The 22,809-nt window shown below is 34.8% G+C and overlaps 1 protein-coding gene across 3 annotated transcripts in view; it reads left to right on the top strand.

Moving 5' to 3' along the window:
* LOC145676510 (uncharacterized) overlaps positions 1–22,809 on the top strand; it is a 50,470-nt gene that overhangs the window by 17,050 nt on the left and 10,611 nt on the right. The window contains exons 2-3 of one of the 3 annotated variants that reach the window (XM_081747329.1): positions 11,640–12,106; positions 19,309–19,422. In XM_081747329.1, the coding sequence (XP_081603455.1) occupies positions 11,670–12,106; positions 19,309–19,336 (465 nt within the window). In that variant the 5' untranslated portion in view covers positions 11,640–11,669 and the 3' untranslated portion in view covers positions 19,337–19,422. Of the gene's footprint in view, positions 1–11,540; positions 12,107–19,308; positions 19,423–22,809 lie in introns of those variants that run through there. The other 2 variants (XM_081747328.1, XM_081747327.1) reach the window with 2 other exon arrangements.

Raw genomic sequence — 22,809 nt, forward strand, 5'->3', positions numbered from 1 at the left:
ATGGACATATTTTCGTTTTGTGAAATTTCTCCTTCTTATAGTAGATACCCAAAAGTCCATATCCATAAGAATCTCTATATTTATGACGTCATCAAAAATACAATTAAAATCTTGGTTACTTTCTTAGATATTGGCATGCAGTTTTCGGTATTCGACCCAGCTGAGGGTAGTGGTTAAGCTAGCTGAAAAAACGGAAGTGGGGGTTTCACAAACCCCATGGTACCCCTTAACCCCATTAGTATGTGTTTTTTTATTGATTATGAATATTCATGAAATTATTGTTAGGCCATACAAATTAGTTTTTCAAAACTGCACTTTTAAGCACGTGAATCACACTAGTGTATGGTGCCGTTTTTTGATTTCCCCATATTTCGGTAACAGTTACGTGTACTTACTTTTAATTTTTGGTAAACACATCTTTGTAATGGTCTTTAAAAGTGTGTTATGACGTGTTTTTTCAATGTTGAGAAATGGATGGTTTGCGACCCAATGGTACCCCCATTGCCCCGCAGCTGTGTGTGTTTGTTTTGGATTTAAGCGTCTTTTGAGATTGTTATTAGGAATGAGTACCGGTAATTAGTTTTTCGAAATCGTTCCAACTAAAATGCAAACCCCACACATCTGTGGTATCACTGTTTATTTCCCCCTTATTTCGGTAACCAAGAGGTGTAGCGAGATGTGGTTTTCTATTATCTAGTATTTGTAACCTTCTTTGAAAGATTTCGTAGACATATGCTTCAAAAAATTAAAAAATTCATAACTTAGGTACCCCAAGGTACCTCCGAATCCCATTGGGGTACCTACGAAATTTTGCATAATAATATATTTTCAATTGTTCTTAAGCCTCAATAAGTACCTTTTCGAAATTTATCGTCGTTCTATCCGAAACCCAAAAGTGCATACCCGACGCTAGAGTTAATTAGTGACATTCTGTGAATTAAGACAAGAGAAATACTTTCGTTGAGTTGTGGGTTCGAATCTTGGTAATGTCCCAGATATAAAAGTCACAAATTTAAGACTCACATTGAACCCATAAAGTTAGGCACTGCACTGCGCTGAGCGAAGTAATACATGAAATATATTGTTTAACTAACATGCGAATAAACGTTTCAAAATATATATTTTGTGACTCACCCGATAAAAAGAAATCAATGATACATGTCATTTAATGGCAACTAACTTTTATACCATCTGATCTTAAATAAACCAAAACTTATTTCATACATACTGAGATTTTATTTTAGCAAGCACCAAAGAAAAACTTCACTACTTCAAAATATTTATTAATTATTATAATTCAGCTTTGGCCCTGGTAAAGTTTACGAACGCGAGAACCGGGAGAAATACGCAAGTGGAGTATTCGGAAGTTTCACGTGTGATGCAAATTCCTTTGCAGTCAAACACTGTGTTGCGCGTAGATGATTATTATTCTGTATTAAAAACGTTGTTGATAGAGAGTTTTGCCTCAGCGTACGGTGCACTTCGTAACACTAGCAAATCTTGAATACAAATAGAACCCTAAACACTACATCATTAAAATCGTAGTGGAAAACAGTTTTGTATTATTTAACTACTTTGTGGGTTGTTATTTTGAGAATTTGTACATTTTAGAAATATTTGTTGTTCCTTAAGATAAGAGAATATTCTTTACTTAATTAACTAGATGTTGCCATTTTGAATCCTTCCCGGTAAATGAATGTCACTACGTAGCGTCTTCCTGCCTTGAGCAAAGAATGGATTGTTTCTGCTAAAGTTCGTTCTATTGGAATTTAAATATTCTTCTGGTTGATAATGCTATCGTTAACAGACTGAAAATATAATATTATCACTTATTCACGTGATAAACTTCGAAATATCTCAGAATCAAACACTAATTGCTTTTCTAAAACAAGAAAATTAAATGCAAGCTTGATTACAGCAGTTGGTATATTTCATAGGTGGGTGGATGGGAATTCGTCGTTGAAGCAAAACTTTATCAAACTTGCAGTAAAACTAGGAATTCTCTGAAGAATGAGCCCACCTAAAAGTAGTACAAAAACGAGAAATAAAATTGCATGCACACTGAAATTGAAATCCATTCTGCAAAATGTCTTTTCATAACTCATTCCTTCATATGTGGTTACAAAACAGCACGATTGCTATATAACAGAGCCAGGCTGTTCGAATCTAGTGTACCGTGCAACAGCTGGGGTGTCCATCCGTACTGGGCACTAATTTCTCTCTAGGTAGTCGAATAAATGAATTTCTTTGCGCACTTAGGTGCAAATAACCTTACAGGAAGAAGCTTGATCGTTTTAATAATCAAGGGTAAAGTAAGATATATTTACCTTCAAGCTTCAGGTTGCATGGTAGTGTAGCGGTAACATAAGGGAGTTACGATTAATAAAGGTGTCTAGCATGGGTTCAAATCTTGTTCATGCCAAACTTGCATTTTTTACAAAGTGATAGTGAAGATTCGATTTCTCATATTATACGTGCAATGCTTAAGAATGTGGAAGCAAACACCTTTATCATGATAGAGACGATTTACGAATGTTGGTTGGGAAAGGGCAAGGGATTTACCAGGACATTCGAAACACTTCATTGATCTGCAGTAAACACTTTTTGTATTACCGTTCTCAGAAATATATATTACAGCATTTCTTTAACAATGTTTGGGTAAAGCAATCGGTAGTGTAGTGGTAAAGTACCAGTCTTCCAAGCAGAAAATGTGGGTTCGATTCCCCACCAGCTAGTGTAACTTTTTCGTATAAAATAATGGCTGCAAACAGAGATTTATCTTCTGTTCGAGAACTTACAAAGCATCACTGGCGAGAATTCGAATAAACAGTGTGTGCGTTCTTTATCATACACTGTAATGATAAGTATGTTTCATATTTATATTCGTCCATCTCTCTCTCTCTCTCTCTCTCTCTCTTTCTTTCTTGTCGTTTCCCTATCCTGGCGTTGCATCTTTCACTTCTCCTCCCTCTCTCTCACGTACACACGCACTTCATCTGCGTGTGCGTGTTTCAAAGTTAAAACGGAGCAAGAGAACGATAGACGTGGTCTGGAGAATGCAATTAACTGGCAACTTCAGTGTCGAGTTTTCCGTGCTCTGGGGATAACATCTCCAGTCCTGGTCATCTCTGAAAGAAATACTGTTTAAACGCAAGAGAATAAGCAAAATATCTTTTTTATCATCTGGGTTACCGAGTCTCAGTAAAATTACCGGGTCACTATGGGTATGAATCCTCGATCAAGTGGTGGTCCATAAGCTAACCAACATCATCCGACTGACACTATGATCCGTTTGAGTTCTAGCGTGTTCATTCTCTCTGTGCAAATTACAACGCTATATTCGCAAGAGATGAAAGTGATGGTGGATGGTCCGTACAGATAAATCTTCGGAAAAGACTAGAAAATGGTACCTCTTTGGTTATTTGAAAACAAAATTTTATTTATACTAGTTCGACACAAATTTGTTTCCATCTTATAATTCAATGTGATTTATTCACGTTGAAATTTGAAACATGCAAGATCTGCTACATCTATAAGGAACATTCAATTTTCCATTTGAACATTTGTAACTTTTCATTATGATACGGTTTGGACTTTTAATATAGGATATTTCTGATAAAAATTTACCAGTAAAATAGCACTCATTCACTTTTATCTTTCTTTCTTCCTTCCTTTTTTCTTTTTTGTTTTTCACTTTGCATTAGTAGTCTAGAATTGAAGATATGACCTATGCTACCTACTGGGTTTATTAGAACGTAGTTTGCATCAGTACGTCCAATGAACACTACCGAATTTACAACAGAACCACGCAGAAACAAAGCATTTGTGTTAAACTGTTGACATTATCTTAGATGTGTCCCGTGAGATCTAGAGTTCTACTGGAAATTGAGTATGCTATCCTTTTTGAAAGTGACTTAATGAATGTTTCAAGCATCCTCCTCTATATATTCTAACAGTCCTAAAAAAAAAAAAAAAAAAAAACGTTATTTCTATGTAACTGTTGGATTTCTGGTAACGGAACTTTATAATGTTAGGTTCTTTTGTTGCTAAGTTTAAAATTCCACATTTTTATTTGTTCTCCCTTTTCTTTTTCTTCTTCTCTCGCCTTGTCTCACTCTCTCTCTGCCTCATTTCTAAACCACTGTGTAATAGACATTCATTGGTTTCAATTTTTCATTGTGTGTGTTTCAGTTTCTCCCTAAATTAACTTATGAATCTTGTTTCGTCTCGGTTTTGTTATTTCATTTTATCGATACTAATACATGTGTAGTTTGAAATTAGAATTGCGTTCATGTTAGCTAATTTTAGTATGGGAGAGAAGAAAGGAGAAGAGGGAGAGAGTCTCTCTACCAGACACGATTATGGGATAAGAAGGTGTATATTGGGTGGCCTAGCTGCACGGCGTTAGGTGTCGCAATTTTTTTGATGCGGAGTGTACAATCAGTGCCTCGCAAATAATTTTCACATATTCCAAAGGAATAGTTGTTTCGGGTATTTCTGTTGTGCAATATACAAATATTGATCCAGACCATTGAAATATATTAAATACCTCTGCAAGAAAAAATTGTGGCACTTTCGCCTAATTCCTGTTCCAAATTTGTAAGACATCAGCAGAGATATTTTATCGACATTTTTGCCGTAAAAAAAAAAAAAAAAAAAAACACCCACATGAGTACCTAATACACCCAGAATATGGTAATGAGTATTTCCGAATCTCCTAGTATCTAAATTACATTGTTTGAAATCTATGTATAATCCAAGATCGCTAACTCTGTACAAATATGAAAGAAAACATAAAATACACTTTGATTTGGAAGACGTTTTTATATGTGATCGAAGTCTCCATTTATTGGGCCAATCCATGTGTATACTTAATTAGTAATCACGGTGTTAATATGTCATTCGAGTAATGTGCTGTAGCAGTGATAAATTCAGAATGTGTTTCCCTGAAATTGAAAGTGATCCTGAGAAATCACTGGTAAACCTGATTAGGTCGTATCGGGAAAGGAATCGTCTTTGGGATGGAATTAATTGTGGTACGAAATGAAACTTCTATCACGGTTTTGGGAGGAGTTTGGCTAACAGCTATTATATAAACGACCAAAACTTACGTTTGACTCAAACAAATATTTATTAAACAGAAATAAACTATTATTTTTCATTTGTAAGATAGTTATCCTGACCATTTCGATCGTTAAAAAAAATTGTGTGAATAGACCTTTATATATGTTTAAACAAATTTATTTTGAGAATATCATTAAGTAGTAATGAAATAGTTGTTTAAACTTTTCGTTTACTTTAATTTTAAAAAGAAATGGATATTTTCGTTAGGATATGTTCCGATAGGACAGTTCAGTATTAAGATTTGGTGATATTGATATTGGTGATTTAAATATCGAAAGACATTATTACATCGCAAAACAAAAATATTGTGACAGCGGATACAGTTTTGTGAAATAGTTTAGTAAAATATATCATATACCTACGCTTGTAATATACTTGTTCGTTCGTTAAAAGATGGGTATGTTCTGTACTGTAAAAACATTAAGTGGGTATATGCCGCATTACATCCAATACAAGAGCTCTCTAGATGTTCTTTGGTTCGGGTGAACGCCTTCTGTGCGTAGGATTCGTTCATTTCTGGTAAGCACTCATGTTGTTAAGATCCAACATTAACAAGTAAATACATATTTAACATAACATTGGTACTAGAATGGACGCTGTACATCAATACAACCATGAAGTACCAAAGTTACTACAAAAACTATCCGGTGACAATTAAATACTGAATATCTAAAATTACCATAAACGAGTGAGACCTGGAAACAAACATATAAGGAGGAGGACAATGTAAATTTAGTTTGAAATTGCCAATGTTGATGTACCAGGTTATCACAGTAAGTATCGCTGTTTAGAGAACTCTGGAGACGTAACCATTTGACGCAATGCAACCAAACCTAGCAGGAGTACATTTGAGAACGTGCAGAAGCGATTGGTGTCGAAAACAAAATTAGTTCCAATTTCAACCACCAAAGGTAGTTGTGGTGATGTACAACTAAGTGCAGCGTGGAAGAAAAACGACACTAGTGATGCTAAATGATAAGAAAGGTGTAATTACACTTCTTGTGGATCTCATGGCTTTGATTACGTATGCTGTTAATACCCCATGGTCAGTAGCGGATTTACGGACGAGGGACCTTTCGAAGTGAATCGTCCCTTTAAAATTCTTAGATATCTTACAAAAGCGAAATTAAATGCTAGTCTTTCGTGTGCTTCCTAAAATGCAAGCTCTATCCAAAATTCCAGGAAAAATTAATGTCAAATCTCGACTCCAGAGACTATTGTGTTTCTGTTCAGTATTTAATACGGTGAGTGTATAATGCTCCATATTGCAATATTATTTTCTTAAAACACTTGTTCATATATATACATATATATATATATATATATACCGTAAAATTTACCCTGCATTAGCATAATCCAGATGTTATTGTATCAATCTCTTACAATGATGTTGAAGTTTTTTGGTGCAGTCCTCCATTTTCCAGCATCCTGAAAACCACGAAGAACTGAACTTGCAGCCCAGTCAAACGTCGTCATCTCGACTTGCGGAATCGAGAAATTTTAGGTTAGGTCGGTTCGTGACAAAACGTGTAAGATCACACTAAACAAAATGTTTGCAGTGGCATGTAAAAATGCTGGGAAACACATGACAATGAATTTATTAACCCAGATAGGACGAAAATATTTTGAAGTCCTTTTTTGTTAATAATTGTTTTATTTTATCGATTTAGCATAAATAAGTACATTCCTGAATGAATTTTTAACTAACTTGGTTGGAGATGTGTGATAACAGGTGTCCTCTATATAGGACGCCAGGCTCATATACAGTCACGCTACGTATGTACTGACACTTATACTAGGTTTCTTTCGTATATAGGAATACCATGTCGCCAGGCTTACTAAACATAAATAATTTTGTATTCTACATCAATAACATATTTTTAATCTATCTTTAATAATAGTCTAACTATTCATAGGAAAATAGTTAAAGCACATAAAAAAAAACATGTATACATAGCATTTTTATTTGAATTTCACTTATTGTCTGTCTTGTTCTGTGGTTAACTACAATTTTGTTGCAATATCACAGAAATCCTAATAAAAACATTAAATGAATTCTGACTAATTATATTTCAAAGGAATAACTACAGATTTGGTTACTTATATTTCATAATAAGAATCACAAACTATGTTTTGTTCCTTTTCTCATAGTATTCTGCTTTTGGTTTTGCATGATACTAAAGGTTACATTTTGTAAGGAGTCCTACATCACACTTCACGCAGCGAATTGTTGCCTTCTTGTGACAAAGACCACACCTTTTCTAATTTTTTACTTCTTGATCTAGTACCCAGTGATCTTTATGATCACAACGGATTGCTTCGTCAAGACCTTTTCAAGGTTTGGATTTCGGTTCACAGATATTTTATTTTCCACAAACAATTTTTCGCCAAAAAGCGAGTTCATCAAGCTTCCCGTGATCAAAAGCGTCAGAAATTCTACACACATGCCTCAATCAAATGGCACAATAATCTGAAATACCACTTTTGTTCTCTAATTGATATCCTATATAGCGCAATATTTTGATCAGAAAGATCTCCGCCTCCCATACTTTTCTTATATACATTAAGTAAATGTGGTTGTTCGCCACAAATACGTTTCTTCTTCTGTGAAAATCTCTGTACGGTACGCAGAGAATCCACTGGCATTAAGTTTGTCGCCATTGTCACCACGTCCGCTAATTGTTGACTTCCCAGCAAATTGCCAATATCTTTCGCTTCTTCATCTCTGGAAATCTTCGTTTGTGGCGTCATCACGTGCATTAGTAGAAGGGAGCAGTGTTGTGTCAACGGCATCAACATTAGGTATGAAACCATTCTCTTAATTTAGGATATCTAAGACATCGTTATGCGTCAGGCCTTTTAAAAAATATTACGAGCTGTATAGAAAAAAACTGATACCTCATGCATCCCTATTAGCGTGGCGAACTATACATAGGACACTGCTATGTTCGACGTCCTTATTCAATAGCGATTATTCATAAAACATTCAGAACAACTTTCGAAATAAATCTAAGCAATTTTTAGCTAATTTCCGTACATTAGTTTACAAATAAATAACTAATCTGTACATTATTTTACCTTCCTAGTTTCAAACTGCAGGAATCCGTAAGAGTTGTTTGAGAACTACATAAAAAGCAGTGTCCTGTAACTTTACCTGAAGCACGAAAAGCGCGCCCAATGTTTCAGCACAGAGAATGTGGACTATTCGAAAACTGAACAGGCCTGCAATTTATTATCAACCAATAACCAACTGTACAGACCATTTTATGATACCCTACGTAGTGTCCTACATATAGGACGCCAGCCTTATCTGCGTTAACAAAGTCGGTAATAATAATAACAAAAGAATTACATACAAAGAGTGCTTTTACGAAAAACAATATATTATCCATTCCATCACAAACATGTAGCAGAACGAAGAATTTACAAAATTTTGTACAGTAATACTTCAATATTCAAATGAACTTTCAAATTTGCATCTTTTACATTTCAATAAATGAATTTTGCAAAATTTAATTATGCTTATAATAACAGAGTTCATAGTTGAAGTTTCAGGTTAGTATTAATAATTCCTAATAGTATTAATATTGTTCTGTTAGGTTACAGTTTGTAATGGTAGTTCCAGAGGATTCCAGGTAAGTAAGGTTTATTTTCAAAAGGTAAGTATTTAATAGGGATCCAGATAAGTAAATCCCAATAGCTATGTAGCCATTACGTTTGCCAATAGATATACATATCTTGGAAAACATATGTGTATTCAATTGTTTGAGAACTTGCTGTAGCCATTGTTATTTGTCTTTGATCAGGTACGTTGTAGAGCTAGCTTTTTATTTATTAGTTTTATATAATAATTAGTCTAATGTAGCAGATGCAGCAGAAAACATCAACGTGGACAGAATAATCACCGTAGGTATTACGTTAATTCTTCTTCCCCATATCGAAATGACATTTCATTAACGTCAATTATTTATAATTATGAACGCTTACATCACCTTATTGTTATATATTTTCATTTATTCTCCTCACTATTTTACTATCTTCTCTGTAAGTATCTTCATTTTATTTTCACCTACATTATTTTCTTTACAGGGAACCGAAATCATCAATTACGTACCAATCACTTGCACGAATTAATGACATCTTTTACATTTGAATGAAGATGTTGCTGCGTAGCTCTACATAAATACCGTACAACATAAATATACTATCCTTGAGGTGTTAGAAACGAGTAGAATATACAGGGCCAAACAATTAATACGTATACAAATATATCACTTTATTATGTTAATGTACTTCTATCGGAATTAGTTGTTAAAGTAGTTCATGTGAAGCCAGTTTAAATTTTATTCAGTAAAACCGTCAAACCGTTGTTTCCAAACCGTTAGTTACCTAAATTTTGTCATAATATTTCAGGAAGGAATATTCTTAGGAGGAACAGGAACTTTTTGGAATATTAGTTTCCCGAGCATATAACTTTTAGCTCGTAACCATGATCATTATATTTTCGGCCTTATAACAAACAATAAATTTATTTTACAATGATTGCAATGTTACCTGTTGCAATTTTCTTTCGCAGAAACGAATATGGCTGATCATTTTCCAGATGTATAAGGAAATAAACAAAATTCTGCAAAACTTTCTTAACTTGCGTATAAGTTTTCCTTTTTTATACATTCAGCTATATATTCTGTTTTTAAAAACAGACAACCATTAATTTAATAAATTTTTGTTCTATTGATCTCTGTTTAATCTCCGGGTGCTACAAACCACAAAACTCACCGCCCCCGTCTTCTAAATATATAACACTAAACACAATTAAATTTCTTAACTGGACTTTTCACAAATGAAAGTAAACAAAAATATAACTATAAAACACGAATTAAAATATATGTAATGCACGCTATAGATTGAGAATACCGGGGCATTACAAGTGTGGTATGGAAGTCAAATGATATTATTGATATTCAATGAAAGAAAGTCGTAATTATGCCCCCGTGCGACGCGTGGCATTGATTTGCCCTCTTATTAATAATCCTGTACTGTTGTGATGTGTTATGAACGATGACGATTATGTGGGGTCCTGCCCAAAGTCAAGTCTTTGACGTGAAGTTCCCTGAGCATGGAAAATGAATGGTGACTAGAACCGTATGAGATGATGGCGATCTAATAGTAGACCTACATTGTAACATGGGATACAACTCACGTGTTTTATCACCGGAAATCAAACCCAGGACTCTTTGAACACAAGGTAAAGAGAGGAAGATGAAAGGTGAAAACATCGGATCACCATCAATTCATTTCTGGCTTATAGTGGGCCTCAAACACGTATCACTGAAACACATGCAGGCGTGAGTAAGCGACTGGAGAGATAATTGCAGTCTTTCTTATCATTTAGCATCACTGCTGCACTTACATTGCGTTGTACAGCGACACAACTACCTCTGGTAGGGAAGATAGGAACTGATATTTTTTCTTCGCCAATCGCTTCTCCCAAATATGCTCCAACCAAATTTGGTTGCATTCTGTTGAGTGATTACGTCTCTAGTTCTCTGAACAGCGATACTTATTTTATGATAACGTGGTATTTGAGCAAAGACGAAATGCTGCAGAGAATAAGTAAATCTGTCTAGAAAATATTACAGTAGTTGTTGAAATTCTTATCGATTTTTAAGTAGAAAGTGTATATAGCAATGCTTTTCATATTTTACTGTATTTAAGGTATGCAATCTATTAATATGGCAGAGAAAATTTTAGTGTTGGCGATTTCTGTCCTCATGCAACACTGATCCGTTGTGAATTCGTGAGTTCATTTAAAAATAAATTTTATAAAAATGAAAAATGTACGTATGTTTAGCAAATAGAGCATGAACATAATATAGCCCTATAATATACTTGTATGTATAGTAGAAGAAAACTATAATAGGTTTTGCTTTACCAAGAAAGGAAACAACGGATGTTGGTCAGTATTTCGATATTTTTGTATGTTATCGTATTTTTGTATTTAGGTACATCGACGTTTTCGAACTAGTTGCAGGAAAATTTCAGATATTTTAAAATAGTAGTTTTAGTAGATTTTACATCCCTAGTCTGATCACAAACAATTGTTCCCGCAAACCTAATTTCATCTGAAATGGAACTTACGGAAAGATTCTAGAACACAGGTCCCTCCTTAGAGATTTGGAGTTAGATTGCCTTCTTTTTGTACCAAAGTTTAATATTTAATTCAGTTAATATTGTCAAGCGAACGCTAGTGAATCAAGGAGCGTTAGCGTCCCGTAGAGCACGTTGTTTTCTGTCTTTATTATTGCTAATGGGAAGGAGGACCTGTGTTTTGGAACCTTGCCGGAACTTATCGATATTTTCTCCCGGTACGCTCATAAATTTGGTTAAATGAATAATATTTTTCTTGTTTTCAGATTTGTTTGTTTTCCTTTAACATTAAGTACTGAAGTTTCTGATGTCCAATGTGAACCGTCTTTAGCTAGCGAAATGGTTTTTTTTTTTTTTTTTTTTAGTATTTGAACTTCCCTCGTAATAAAACTGAAATGGAAACAGAACACGTTCCTATTCAAGTTGAAGTAAAAACTGAGAACGAGGCATTTGAGGAATGTAATTATAAACTATGTACTAGTAACATAAATGATGATAAAGATCCTCTTGCAGTACGTTTGGATTGTAAGGAACCAGAAAGTGCAATGGAAGGAAAAAATATCGCTTCAGAAAGTAATCAGGATGAAACAATGTCAGATTGGAAACTAAATTCGGAAGCTATATGTGTGGACAAACGTTTATCAACAGCTGAAGTACTTGTAATAACCAAACGTTTTCAGAGTAACACCAAGCCGAAGTCTTCCGATTTTATACGCAATACAAAACAGTTAAGCAGTGACAATTCTGTCGGTATTGAAGGTGAAATCTATCACAGAGAGGACGTTGAAGAAAATGGTGATCGAGAGACAGATAACAATCTTCAGGCCCTCAGGTACGTTTAATTCGTTTATTTCCTCACAGTCATCTCTATATAAATATTTCTTTTTAACCCTTGCAATACTTACATGAATATTCGTTACGTATAATTTGAACAGAGTTAGTAGAGTTGCAAACATTAGAATACATAAAACAACGCAAGCTAATGCTTAGCTATGTATGAGGTAAAACAGTTCAGCAGTGAAATATGTTTCCAAACGTAACGGCAAATCACTGTAAACTTCCTCCTTACAGCAAGCTTTGAGTGTTATAATTGAAAGCTACTGAGTAATACCAAGAGCAATTCTACTTATAAAAACTGCTTTGAAGTAAAACGATCAATCAATAATAGTTTAAAGTGTTGTCAAATCTCAAGATTATTAAATAGGACTCTTGTGAAACACTAACTGCAATAGGAGGTATGTGTATTTTGTGGGCACATAGTTCAGTTGTATGTTTTCTATTCGTGAAAATATTACCCTCTGGCTTATCTATAACAGTACCCTCTGACTCTAGATATTTTCGTGATACGAAATCTCATATAGTACGTCACAGAACATAATCAGTTATTTCCTCGAAGGTCAAGATCTAAGTGTTTACTTGTTCCTATAATAAATCATTTGTAACTAGATTTCGGCGTTGCCGCTCAAACTCAGATATAATTGTATTCAATTCTCAATATGGCTAACCTCATTGCGGTTAGAATAGTAGCTTCATATAGCGTTTGTTCCGTCTGGCATCCGTAGCTTTTACATTAGTATAGGCTAGTATTAGCGTGATTGAAGAACGTACATTTCTGTAGCTACCCGTACGCTTTGCCATGCTCATGTAATGTGACAAGATATTTTATTTTATAAATTAACCAAGAAAGTTCTGTCGCTTTTTGTTTAGGACCGTGTTCAATTAGCCCTCACGCCGTGAGTTGAATGCAAATGGAGTTAAGGCGTAGATGAGTTGTTGGTGTAGTTATATCTAACACACTACCTGATTGTGGCAGTTTAGTTACACCGTGAACTTGCGTAAGGATATAGTGAACGTTGCACTTCCACATAACGTGATAAGGGCGTGTATGATCTACGAGTTCAAACTGCGGTCAAATGCCGCTGCAGTGCGGCGAAAGGTATGCCAAGCCTTTGGTGAGGGTGTCTTGAATATGCGGACAGTGCAGCGGTGGTTTAACAAGTTTAAGGACTGTGGCCAAACACTTGAAGACACACCACGTGCGAAAAAAACTAGCACACGTACAAAATGAAAAACTGCAAGCAGCGATTGAGGCGAACAATGGCCAGACATGCGAGAAACTAAGACTATAATTCCGTGTGAGTGGAAGAACTATTCAGCAGCATCTCCATCAAATTGGGAAGTGCTACAAGTTGGGTCGATGTGTCCCACTTGATTTGACTCCGTGCCAGAAGGCAACGCGAACAGACACCAATGTTTCTTTACTGTCTCGTCTGAGGAAGAAGCAGTTTCTGAACACGGTGTTGACATGTGATGAGAAGTGGGTCTTGTACGAAGCTCCACGGCGCCATTATAATTGTTTAACATCCCTTGATGCGGTTCCCAAACAGTGGAAACCAGCACTGCCCCAGAACGTCTTTCTCTGTGTTTGGTGTACTGTTCACAGCATCGTGCACCGGGAACTGCTACCAGCTGGTCACAGCATCAGTGCAACTTTGTACTGTCAGCAGTTGAGCCGTGTTTAAGATAAACTCGAAATTCTGGAGTCAGCAGTACTGAATCGCAAAGGGTTCCTCCTGTTACAGGACAACATTAAACCAGAGTAGATAGGTCACCCAGAATACCATTTTATCCCTTGGATGGGAAACACTATTGCCTCCGTCATACTCCCCGGACATTACACCGTCTGGGTTCCACCTGTTCAGTTTCTTGGACATTCATTTTAGGGGACCCCAGGTCAAATCCCTAGTAGATTTTCAAAATACACTTGATACGCTCTTCACTTTATGGCCCACCTACTTCTACCAAGATGGAATCAATGACCATCCACAACATTGGCAGCAGGTCGTCGATGCTGATGATCTTTCAGGTACGTCATAGGTGACATATTGATGTTCGAAGGTGCTGGGTAAAAAAAAAGTTACAGAACGTTGTTGGTTACCTTGATACTTTGTTAAGCTTAAAACACTAATTACTTTGATATAAATTATGTCGGGAAGTATGTAAATATTATCGAATAGACCAAAACTTGTGTATTCCCTATCCAAGGCTTTCCATTATGTTTTCTCCATAAGTGTCGTAAAGGCAATGCTCTAAATAGCAGAGGGGAAGTATGTGGTGTATACTTCCTTAAATATTTCACTTCAAGCACTGCGTAAAGGAATAGCAACACAGTTTTACAATCGAGATCTTCCTGTTCCGAATATTTTTAGTGCGTAGCTGATGGTTGTATTGTGCCATTGTTCTGGCACAGCCCTTCATGGACCGTTGCGTAGCTCTAGGGAGTCAGTTTAATACTTCTCTATATTTCTTAGCTAATTTCCTCTTATTATTTTATTATCAAATCCCTAGCTACACTGGAATGCGAGGTCAAGCAGTGCCGGGTCTGGTGGGAACAAATATAGGTATGACCATTCGTACTTACGAAACGGCGTTTCGGCGCCCATTTAGCGTCGTGAGAACAACTGCAAAGCTACTTGAAAGAAAAAAGGATCAAACTGCAGTGTACGAAGACAGCATCAACCACGAGTGTAGCCGATCTGCTGGCAACACATCACCCCACAGGAATGAGTGCCATAATTCCAGACTCTCTAAGGGCTGCTGCGCCAGGAATTTAATTATTATTATTATTGTTAATAATAATAATATTAGTCGTACGCTTAATAAAGTTTCTGCGTGTTTGCTCTGCTCGGAAGTATATTATCTCACTTTATGATATAGTTAGGCAGGTCAATATTTGGTCAGTTTCTTTCTAATATATTTTATAACATGTATAAAATCTGGACAAACTCAAATTAGAATATCACACACAGGAAATTAAAAATGATAGCTTTATTAATCAGATATTATCCTGCATACATTAATAAATGTGAGGATCTTTGTACTTAATAGAATGCTTTTCAAACATTTCCTTTTTTAAAAAAATTTTTGAGTTGTCATTATAGACAGATGGCCCATCGAATAATAATAATAATAAGAAGAAGAAGAAGAAAAGGAATGCTATTTGTAAAACACTATCATTAGTGCGTGACGCTAACTCCTAATAGTAAATCACGTTCATGCTCATTGCAATAATATAATGCAATAATTTAGATTTGACATTTGTATTTATGTATCCGCAAGTTCATTGGTTGGCTAACTACAAAAAAAGTGAATGCAAACCATTAGAGCTCAATTATGATTTTAACCTATAATTAATGCTTGAAATTTTCACGTAACCAGGTACCCGCCCTATGTCCGTTTTGACCTGTTTGGACCGTTTGACCGGTATGGAACGTTTGACCCGATAGACTCTACGAGTTCTTACGTAATAAGCAAAACAATTTGTATTACGATAATAAAGTGAAACAACACACCATTTACAATAATGGCAGACTAACTTTGTTCTCAAATATGGGGTTATCAGGCCAACCATATTCATACTATTCAATCGGACAAACCCGATTCATATGGGTAAAAATACAATATCGGTCAAACAGGCGGTCCAGGGTCGATCTATCTTCCGACCATTACCGAAAATCATATTGTTATAATTATATAATTACAAAAAAAATTGTTCGTTGAATGACCTGTGGTTATTCTTGTTTTATTTATTTGCTTATCGGTTTGCAACGCTGAGTACGGAAAATAGTTCGTTTTCATTGTTTATTCTGGAGACAGGTAAACCAGCTAAATTTTCAAATACCAGCAACATCCAGCAGATTGACTAACCGCATATGAACGCTAATAACCTTTTGATACTTTTATTGCTGACAAGAAAACTTGGTTTAGCTTTGGAAACAACTATGTTTTTGCATTTATTTATTTATTTATCGCTTTGAAACTGTAAATGGGAGAGATCAAACCATATTATAGTTCATCACCATATTGTAGTTCATTTTCAAGCCTACTGTGAAAATTTTAGGAAGGACCAGCAAATATTTTGTAGGGTTCAGGCCCTCCAGACTCCTCTTCTTACGGGCCTGGGCTTAATTAACTTCACACATAAAGGCTCGTGTCTCAGAATTTTATACCTTATGACGGCGAGTCTCATCACATCTTCGTTTGTGATAACTTGTATGTCCAATATGTTAATTGTTCAGGAGACGAAAAGAACTTCACGGCATCTATTCACAATATAAATAGTTCAGACCTTCCCGAAATTGCTTTGGGTACTCTCATCATAACACGAACGGCTATAATACTTCGAACTCGCTGCCATTCGAGGTATCACTTTAAATTGCCAAGAATCGACATGCGCGCTACACAATAATACATTGTTTCTCAACAATCGGTTTCTTGTGACGTACAAGGGTTGCTAGAACATAGGTTATTGTTTTCTCATCTGGTTAGTGCCAGAACTCAGAATTGCAAAAATTCGGACATGCGAGGTATCACATCTTAAACGACGATATGACCTTGTACCGCGGGGCAAAGCTTATAAATAATAGAGCATTTTTGCTACTATGTATTACATTTGCCGCCACACAAACGAGCACCGTTTGTTTGTGTTTCTTGGACTTCTTCTTTGCCTTCCACTTTTCTCATTCCACCATTTCCGTGCATCTAATCCTCGTCCTCTCTCTTAGCCTGGGTGCATAAACGTGGGACATTAAACTTAAAAATAAGAAGGAATATGTTCAAGAGAATTCAAATTCAATTAGAAACGATAGGTTCTGATATTATTAAAATGAATAGAAATGTGTGAATCATTTATTTAATCATTCTGCTGTTTCGATTTCTTCAAACGAATATGTACATTTTTCGATACTTCGTTTTACTTTGGTCAAGACAGAAACGAAATATCATCAAATTATAACTTTAGAGTTTTCTGCTTCATGATTAAGGATTATTCGTTACTTTATCGTTTAACTATTTATTTACGACATTTTGAAACAATGCAGGTAGACATGAACTTGTGATGCGTTTGTGCTTGAATCGGACCAGAATGAAATATTTTTGCGTAACAATTGCAAAAAAAAAGTCATTTCTGAATATTTGGCTGTAACTTTGACTCAAAATACTGTCAGATCAGAAATTCCAATTGTTCCAAAATGTACAGCATACCAGAAAATTGTTATAAACGTTTCTTCTGTATTTCTTTAATAGCTTGTGACATTTAAATGAACTTTTGACCGATATTAGCACTTAGAAATAAATTCGCGCATTACTAACAAGTCAAAGTAGCTTAAGTACTAACATCAATAATGTCGAACTTAGTGTGTACATCAATATTAATTTCGACCCTACAAGAATTACATAAATATCGTAAAAGTAAATTTATTTAGCTACTGGACATTCGCACTTGACCCATCCCCCCGGCTGCTTGCTCACACATGTCATTTTGACTCCTAACAAAGAATACCACATGTATTTCATGCCGTTGTTAATTGACTCTAATATTTTATACTGCTTTGCGCTCGGTATTTGTTTCTCTGCTTTTTCAGTATTAGGAATAAGGTATTTTCTGAGAAAAATTGCTACGTACCGCTACAGATACGCTTTTCTTACGCCTAAGTTATTCTTGCTCAACCATTCTTCGCAATAAATTGATAATGCATGGTGCACCGCAACACTTCTTGAGCTTACATTTATTTTCGAATGTATTAACAATTCTCACATTTCATCAGATGGATCCAGAGATACAAACGTGTCGCAAAAGTAATGTCTAATTTCATTCATACCGCTGGATCTATCTGAAGACTAGAAAAACTGACTATAATAAAATATGAGAGAAGAATCCATCATTCCAGCCTCTATCACATGCACCAATTTACCACCAATTAATATCAATATTTACGACTAATTTATCTGAAATCCATCACGTTATATGTTTGGTATCCATTTTTGAGATTACTTCGAAATATATATATTATGTGTGTTAAAAAAACGTTTGTGGAGAGAAATGACAACTGCATGTGCCACTGCTTACATCTGAGTAAGATATGTGTCCGCTTCAAAAAAATTTCAAATACAGCTCGTCAAGAAGGATACTGGAAATTTTTCCTAAAACGTCAAAAAAGATATAAAAGAAAGTCATAAATCAAAATTTTCCAGCCCGGACGGTACTTCAAAGTAAAAAAAAAAAGACAACTTGCTCTCTCGTACACAACACTCAAAGGATTCCGAAACATTACAATGAGTACATGACAACCAAGCAGATTGATTAGAATAAAAAATGTCCGAGCACCTAACTTTGTTAGATGAAGTTAGCTTGTCTCTTAAAAACTTGGTGTGAAAAGAGCGACTCAGCCTATTGATTATCAGAAACAAAATGGCATTAGAGGGAAATATCTTTCTTCTACAACATGCTGACAGGCATTAGATTTGCAAAACAGATTTTTTTTTCAAGGAGTACCGTTCGAACACAACGTACGAGTTTCTTTCCATAATGATTTCTTTCTGGTGGCACTTTAAAGTACTCTGGGTAAATAAAGAGATAAACACACATATTGCAAACAGTGCTTAATAATTGTTTAATGCAATGGCAGGCATAAACTATTAAGATAATGTGTAATGTGATTCGTTTAGTAAATAATTAAGTATCAAATTCTTTGAGTTATTGCCAGGAAGCAATTGATTAACTTATTTAAGATCTTCAATGAGTTGTGATTTAAAGAACATTTGTTGGATATATTTTCCTTAAGGGAAATTTACACCGTTATTTACTAGAAGTAGATTGTGTATTTAGATAATGCTTGTCTGTATTTTATTATATGGAATGAATGCCAGTTCTATGTAGCTCAAGATCACAAAGGGTTATGAAAATTATGTGGAGAAATTTTTGGTCTCAAAGATTACAAATAACAAGGGTACTTGAGATCTATGCGTAGCGTGAGAAATAAAAGGATTACTTTTGATAGAAGCTGGTAGGGCAATTTCTTCATTAAGCTCTCTCTCTTTTTGTTCATTTTTATCCCTATGTGAAATATTTTTTCTTAGTTAACTTCTCTATATTAATGTAGTGGTAAATCCCATCGATATTTGTTATGATGCTAATCTTGACTGGTTAGCATGTACTTGTACACGTATGTTATAAGTCAGTTTCTTTACTTGCAGCCACAAGAATGAGATTTTTTTGTGGTGACACGTTTAGATTCCGAGCTACCACGAAACTTCTCTCAACATAAGGATAAAAGTTCTTACTTATTGAGCAGCAAGCGAACAAAGAAAATAAGAAAGAAGTTCTGTCGTATTGGTCAAAAAGGAATATTAAAGCAAAGACTGGTGTCCTTTCACCTTAGCTAAGTTTCAGGCATTGCATGCAAAATTGTTTTAGTCCTGTACAAACAAGTAAGACAAAATACTTGGAAGCATCTTTGAATAAGACACGCACCGTCTTCTCCCTATTAGACTAGAATTTACCTTACACATATACGAACCAAACCAACGCCAAAGTGCATAATTTTTATCAGTAAATTCCGTACTGTTAGCAACAAGGTTAAATTGTGACTTTATCTTGGAATACATTCAAATAGACGTCTTGTAAATTTTTCTTCTATTCCTGTTTCGTTTGTAATTATCTACCTGGATTCTACGCTTTTACGGAAAGTAATTACCCAGTGTCTTTCACACGAAAGGAAAAAGTACATCACTTTAAAATACTACTAATGAACACTAAATTTCAAAAACAGTTGCATCATTAAAACATTCTTCACCTGTTTTCCAGGAGGTTAAAAATGCTTTCCAGATATTTGTATGTTTTATATATGGATAAAACATATCTGATAATGTTAGCAAAACACGTTTGAACATCTGCTGCATATACGACACAACTTATGTAAGCCATTCGGTAATATAAAATCAGCTAAACTATTGTTATTCCTTTTTTGTGGACACCGAGGAAAATTTCTTTACTTTTGGAGCAGTGTACAATTTTCTATCCATAACACCCCTTGAAATCATCACTAGTTCAAATCATTCATAAAAATATAAAATAGCGAATCTAATATGGAAATGTGACCCTAGGTATTACTGATTTCTTTCCAAGGCTATGCTCCACCAGCGTTTAAATCGGGGATTACGAGTACATGGAGTACGTGTTAATCCTTCTCTCTAAAATAGGGAACTTATATCCTTAAATAAAGTTATAACAAGTTTTAAATCGTGTTGTATAAAACGAAAAAGTATCCCATAATACAATATTCTTTCTGTTGATATATATATATATATATATATATATACGATTTCTCACATTAAAATAAGAGAAAAGTTCATATAAACCTATTGCAAAAAGTGAATAATTTCAGAGCTACGGCTGTGCAAAATCGCGATAAAACTAAATTTAACAGGCCGTATTTCGAATTCCATAAACTGTGGCTAGTGGTCCTTATGAGCGTAAAGAAAATCACGCATACACAATCCAAAAATGCGTATTACATCTATTTTGATTCTGTGTGGAGGTCATAATTTTCAAATATGCTCTTAAAAGAGTTTTCAGATATACCCTAATTTCAAGCAGAATCCAAAGTAGACTGGAGATAAGCCTTGAAAACAATGGACATTCACAGCTTTGGAGGGAAGTCAGATGTGTCAGGAACTGGCAACTCCTTGTCTTTTGTGTTCGGAATAACATGTAATGCAATGTATTTCGTCACGGTATATTTCACGTTTTCATCACTTATAAGCGTGAAAGAAAACATCGCAGTATATTTTTCCCGAGCACGAGATACCGAGTGTTGATCTTTAACACTTCTGACATCGCGCTAAAGGATTCCGTGTTCACTGCTTTCAAGGCTTATCGGTTGCCTACTTTGGATCAATCATAATGTGAGAGCATATCTCAAAATTCGGTTGATGGCATGCCTGGGAATTATACCCTGCGTGAATATTCTACACACCCATTTTACATTATCGAAATATGCATTTTTGGATTGTATACACGTAATTTCCTTTACGCTGAGAAGGACCACCACTCTATGGTTTCTCGAATTCGAAATATAGCCTCTTAAAGTTTGGTTTTATCGTAATTTTGGACAGTCGTAGCTCTGCAACTATGCATTTTTTCCCACAGTTCCATAGGATTTTTTTTAACATATTTTGATATGACGAATCAACTCTTACAGTTTGTCGGCGTAGTTCATTAACACCCTGGATATACGAGTGTTCCAGTTTGTATTTTTACTATTATTCTTATTGCTTTTAGAACATACTTCAGAATCACAGCACTTCTAAGAAACTATTATTTTGACAGTTTAAAACAGTTACATAAAAAAGATGAAACTGGCATTGATTCTAGATACATCAGGAAACTAAATCTCTGTTTTTATGATTTATATAGCGTAACACTATAGCGAAATTATCGTTTCAGCGACTATAAAAGTGCTCGTTGAGCACAAATGATGGTCATTAAGCACAAAGAGAACTATAAAAGGAAATTGACTAAAGTAGTAAGTGGGTGAGTTATCGGTAGATAATTAGGTAATTTAAAATTTATAAAAGAAGTAAGTTTTAACTTCCTAGGAACATGGGAACAATCACAAAAAATATAGAAAAGGAGATAGGACAGATATGCCTTATAAAACCTTAATGTTCACGCATTGGCCTACAAGGTACTCACGTAAGTAAATTCCTCCATATATATTCACCATAAAAATTATTAAATCACATCAAAACCAAACGTTTAGTAATTTCTATCATATCTATGATAATAATATACAGTATTATTATACACATTGATACATACATAGAATATATATATTTATATTTACACAATTATTCATGCTGATAATTAGAAACGTTAATCGAGTATTTGGCCAAGTACTCCATGAAATGTCGACATTTGAATTTTTAGATACATTAAAAATATTTATTTCGTAGTAACCTAATTATCGTAGTAATAAGGATGCGTTACTTTTCTATTTCTAAATAGTTCTTTCTCGAAGGATTTGTCTATATCTAATATTCCTATTCTAACGTAATGTGAGTCACATCTTAATTAGTAATTTGATGGCACTTTATTTCATTCTACTTATTCATGCTCTATCACTTGGTCTGTATCAACTACGGATTGACATAACAGTCTCAAACTAAATACTCTTGTCATCACGATAAATTTTTCTCTATGCAGGAAATACACATTCAAGAATTTAAGTTTGTACTTTCCAGCACTGAATGATTAACAGAAATACAAGAACAATTATTAAATTTTTGCAACAGTAAAGTGGTGCAATGCTGACCTGAGATGTGCAATCAATGTTATTTGGTAATTTATTTACACTGACCAGATAATTGTATTTTTAAACATATGATATTACGTTAATTAAATATGGCACAAACTCCAATTATATTCTGCATGGTCATGATACTAAAAATATAGAACAATCATACTGGCTATTGATGGCTATCATATATGAATAAAAAAAATGAAGTTCTTAAATTGTTCATTCCGTCCAACGACAGAAGATTGGCATAGTGACAATTGTTCCGACATGATGACTAACATAGTTTATAAATAAGTGGCTGCGATCGGCTAAAGTACTCCGGCTTTTCTTTGTAATAGGGGACAAAAGTTTTGAAAGCTTCTCCTCCCTTTCTAATGTAGCCCTGCATGCTTGGATT

Source organism: Thermobia domestica, unplaced genomic scaffold, assembly GCF_964235325.1.
Source record: "Thermobia domestica unplaced genomic scaffold, izTheDome1.hap1.1 HAP1_SCAFFOLD_185, whole genome shotgun sequence".
Lineage (NCBI taxonomy): Eukaryota > Metazoa > Arthropoda > Insecta > Zygentoma > Lepismatidae > Thermobia > Thermobia domestica.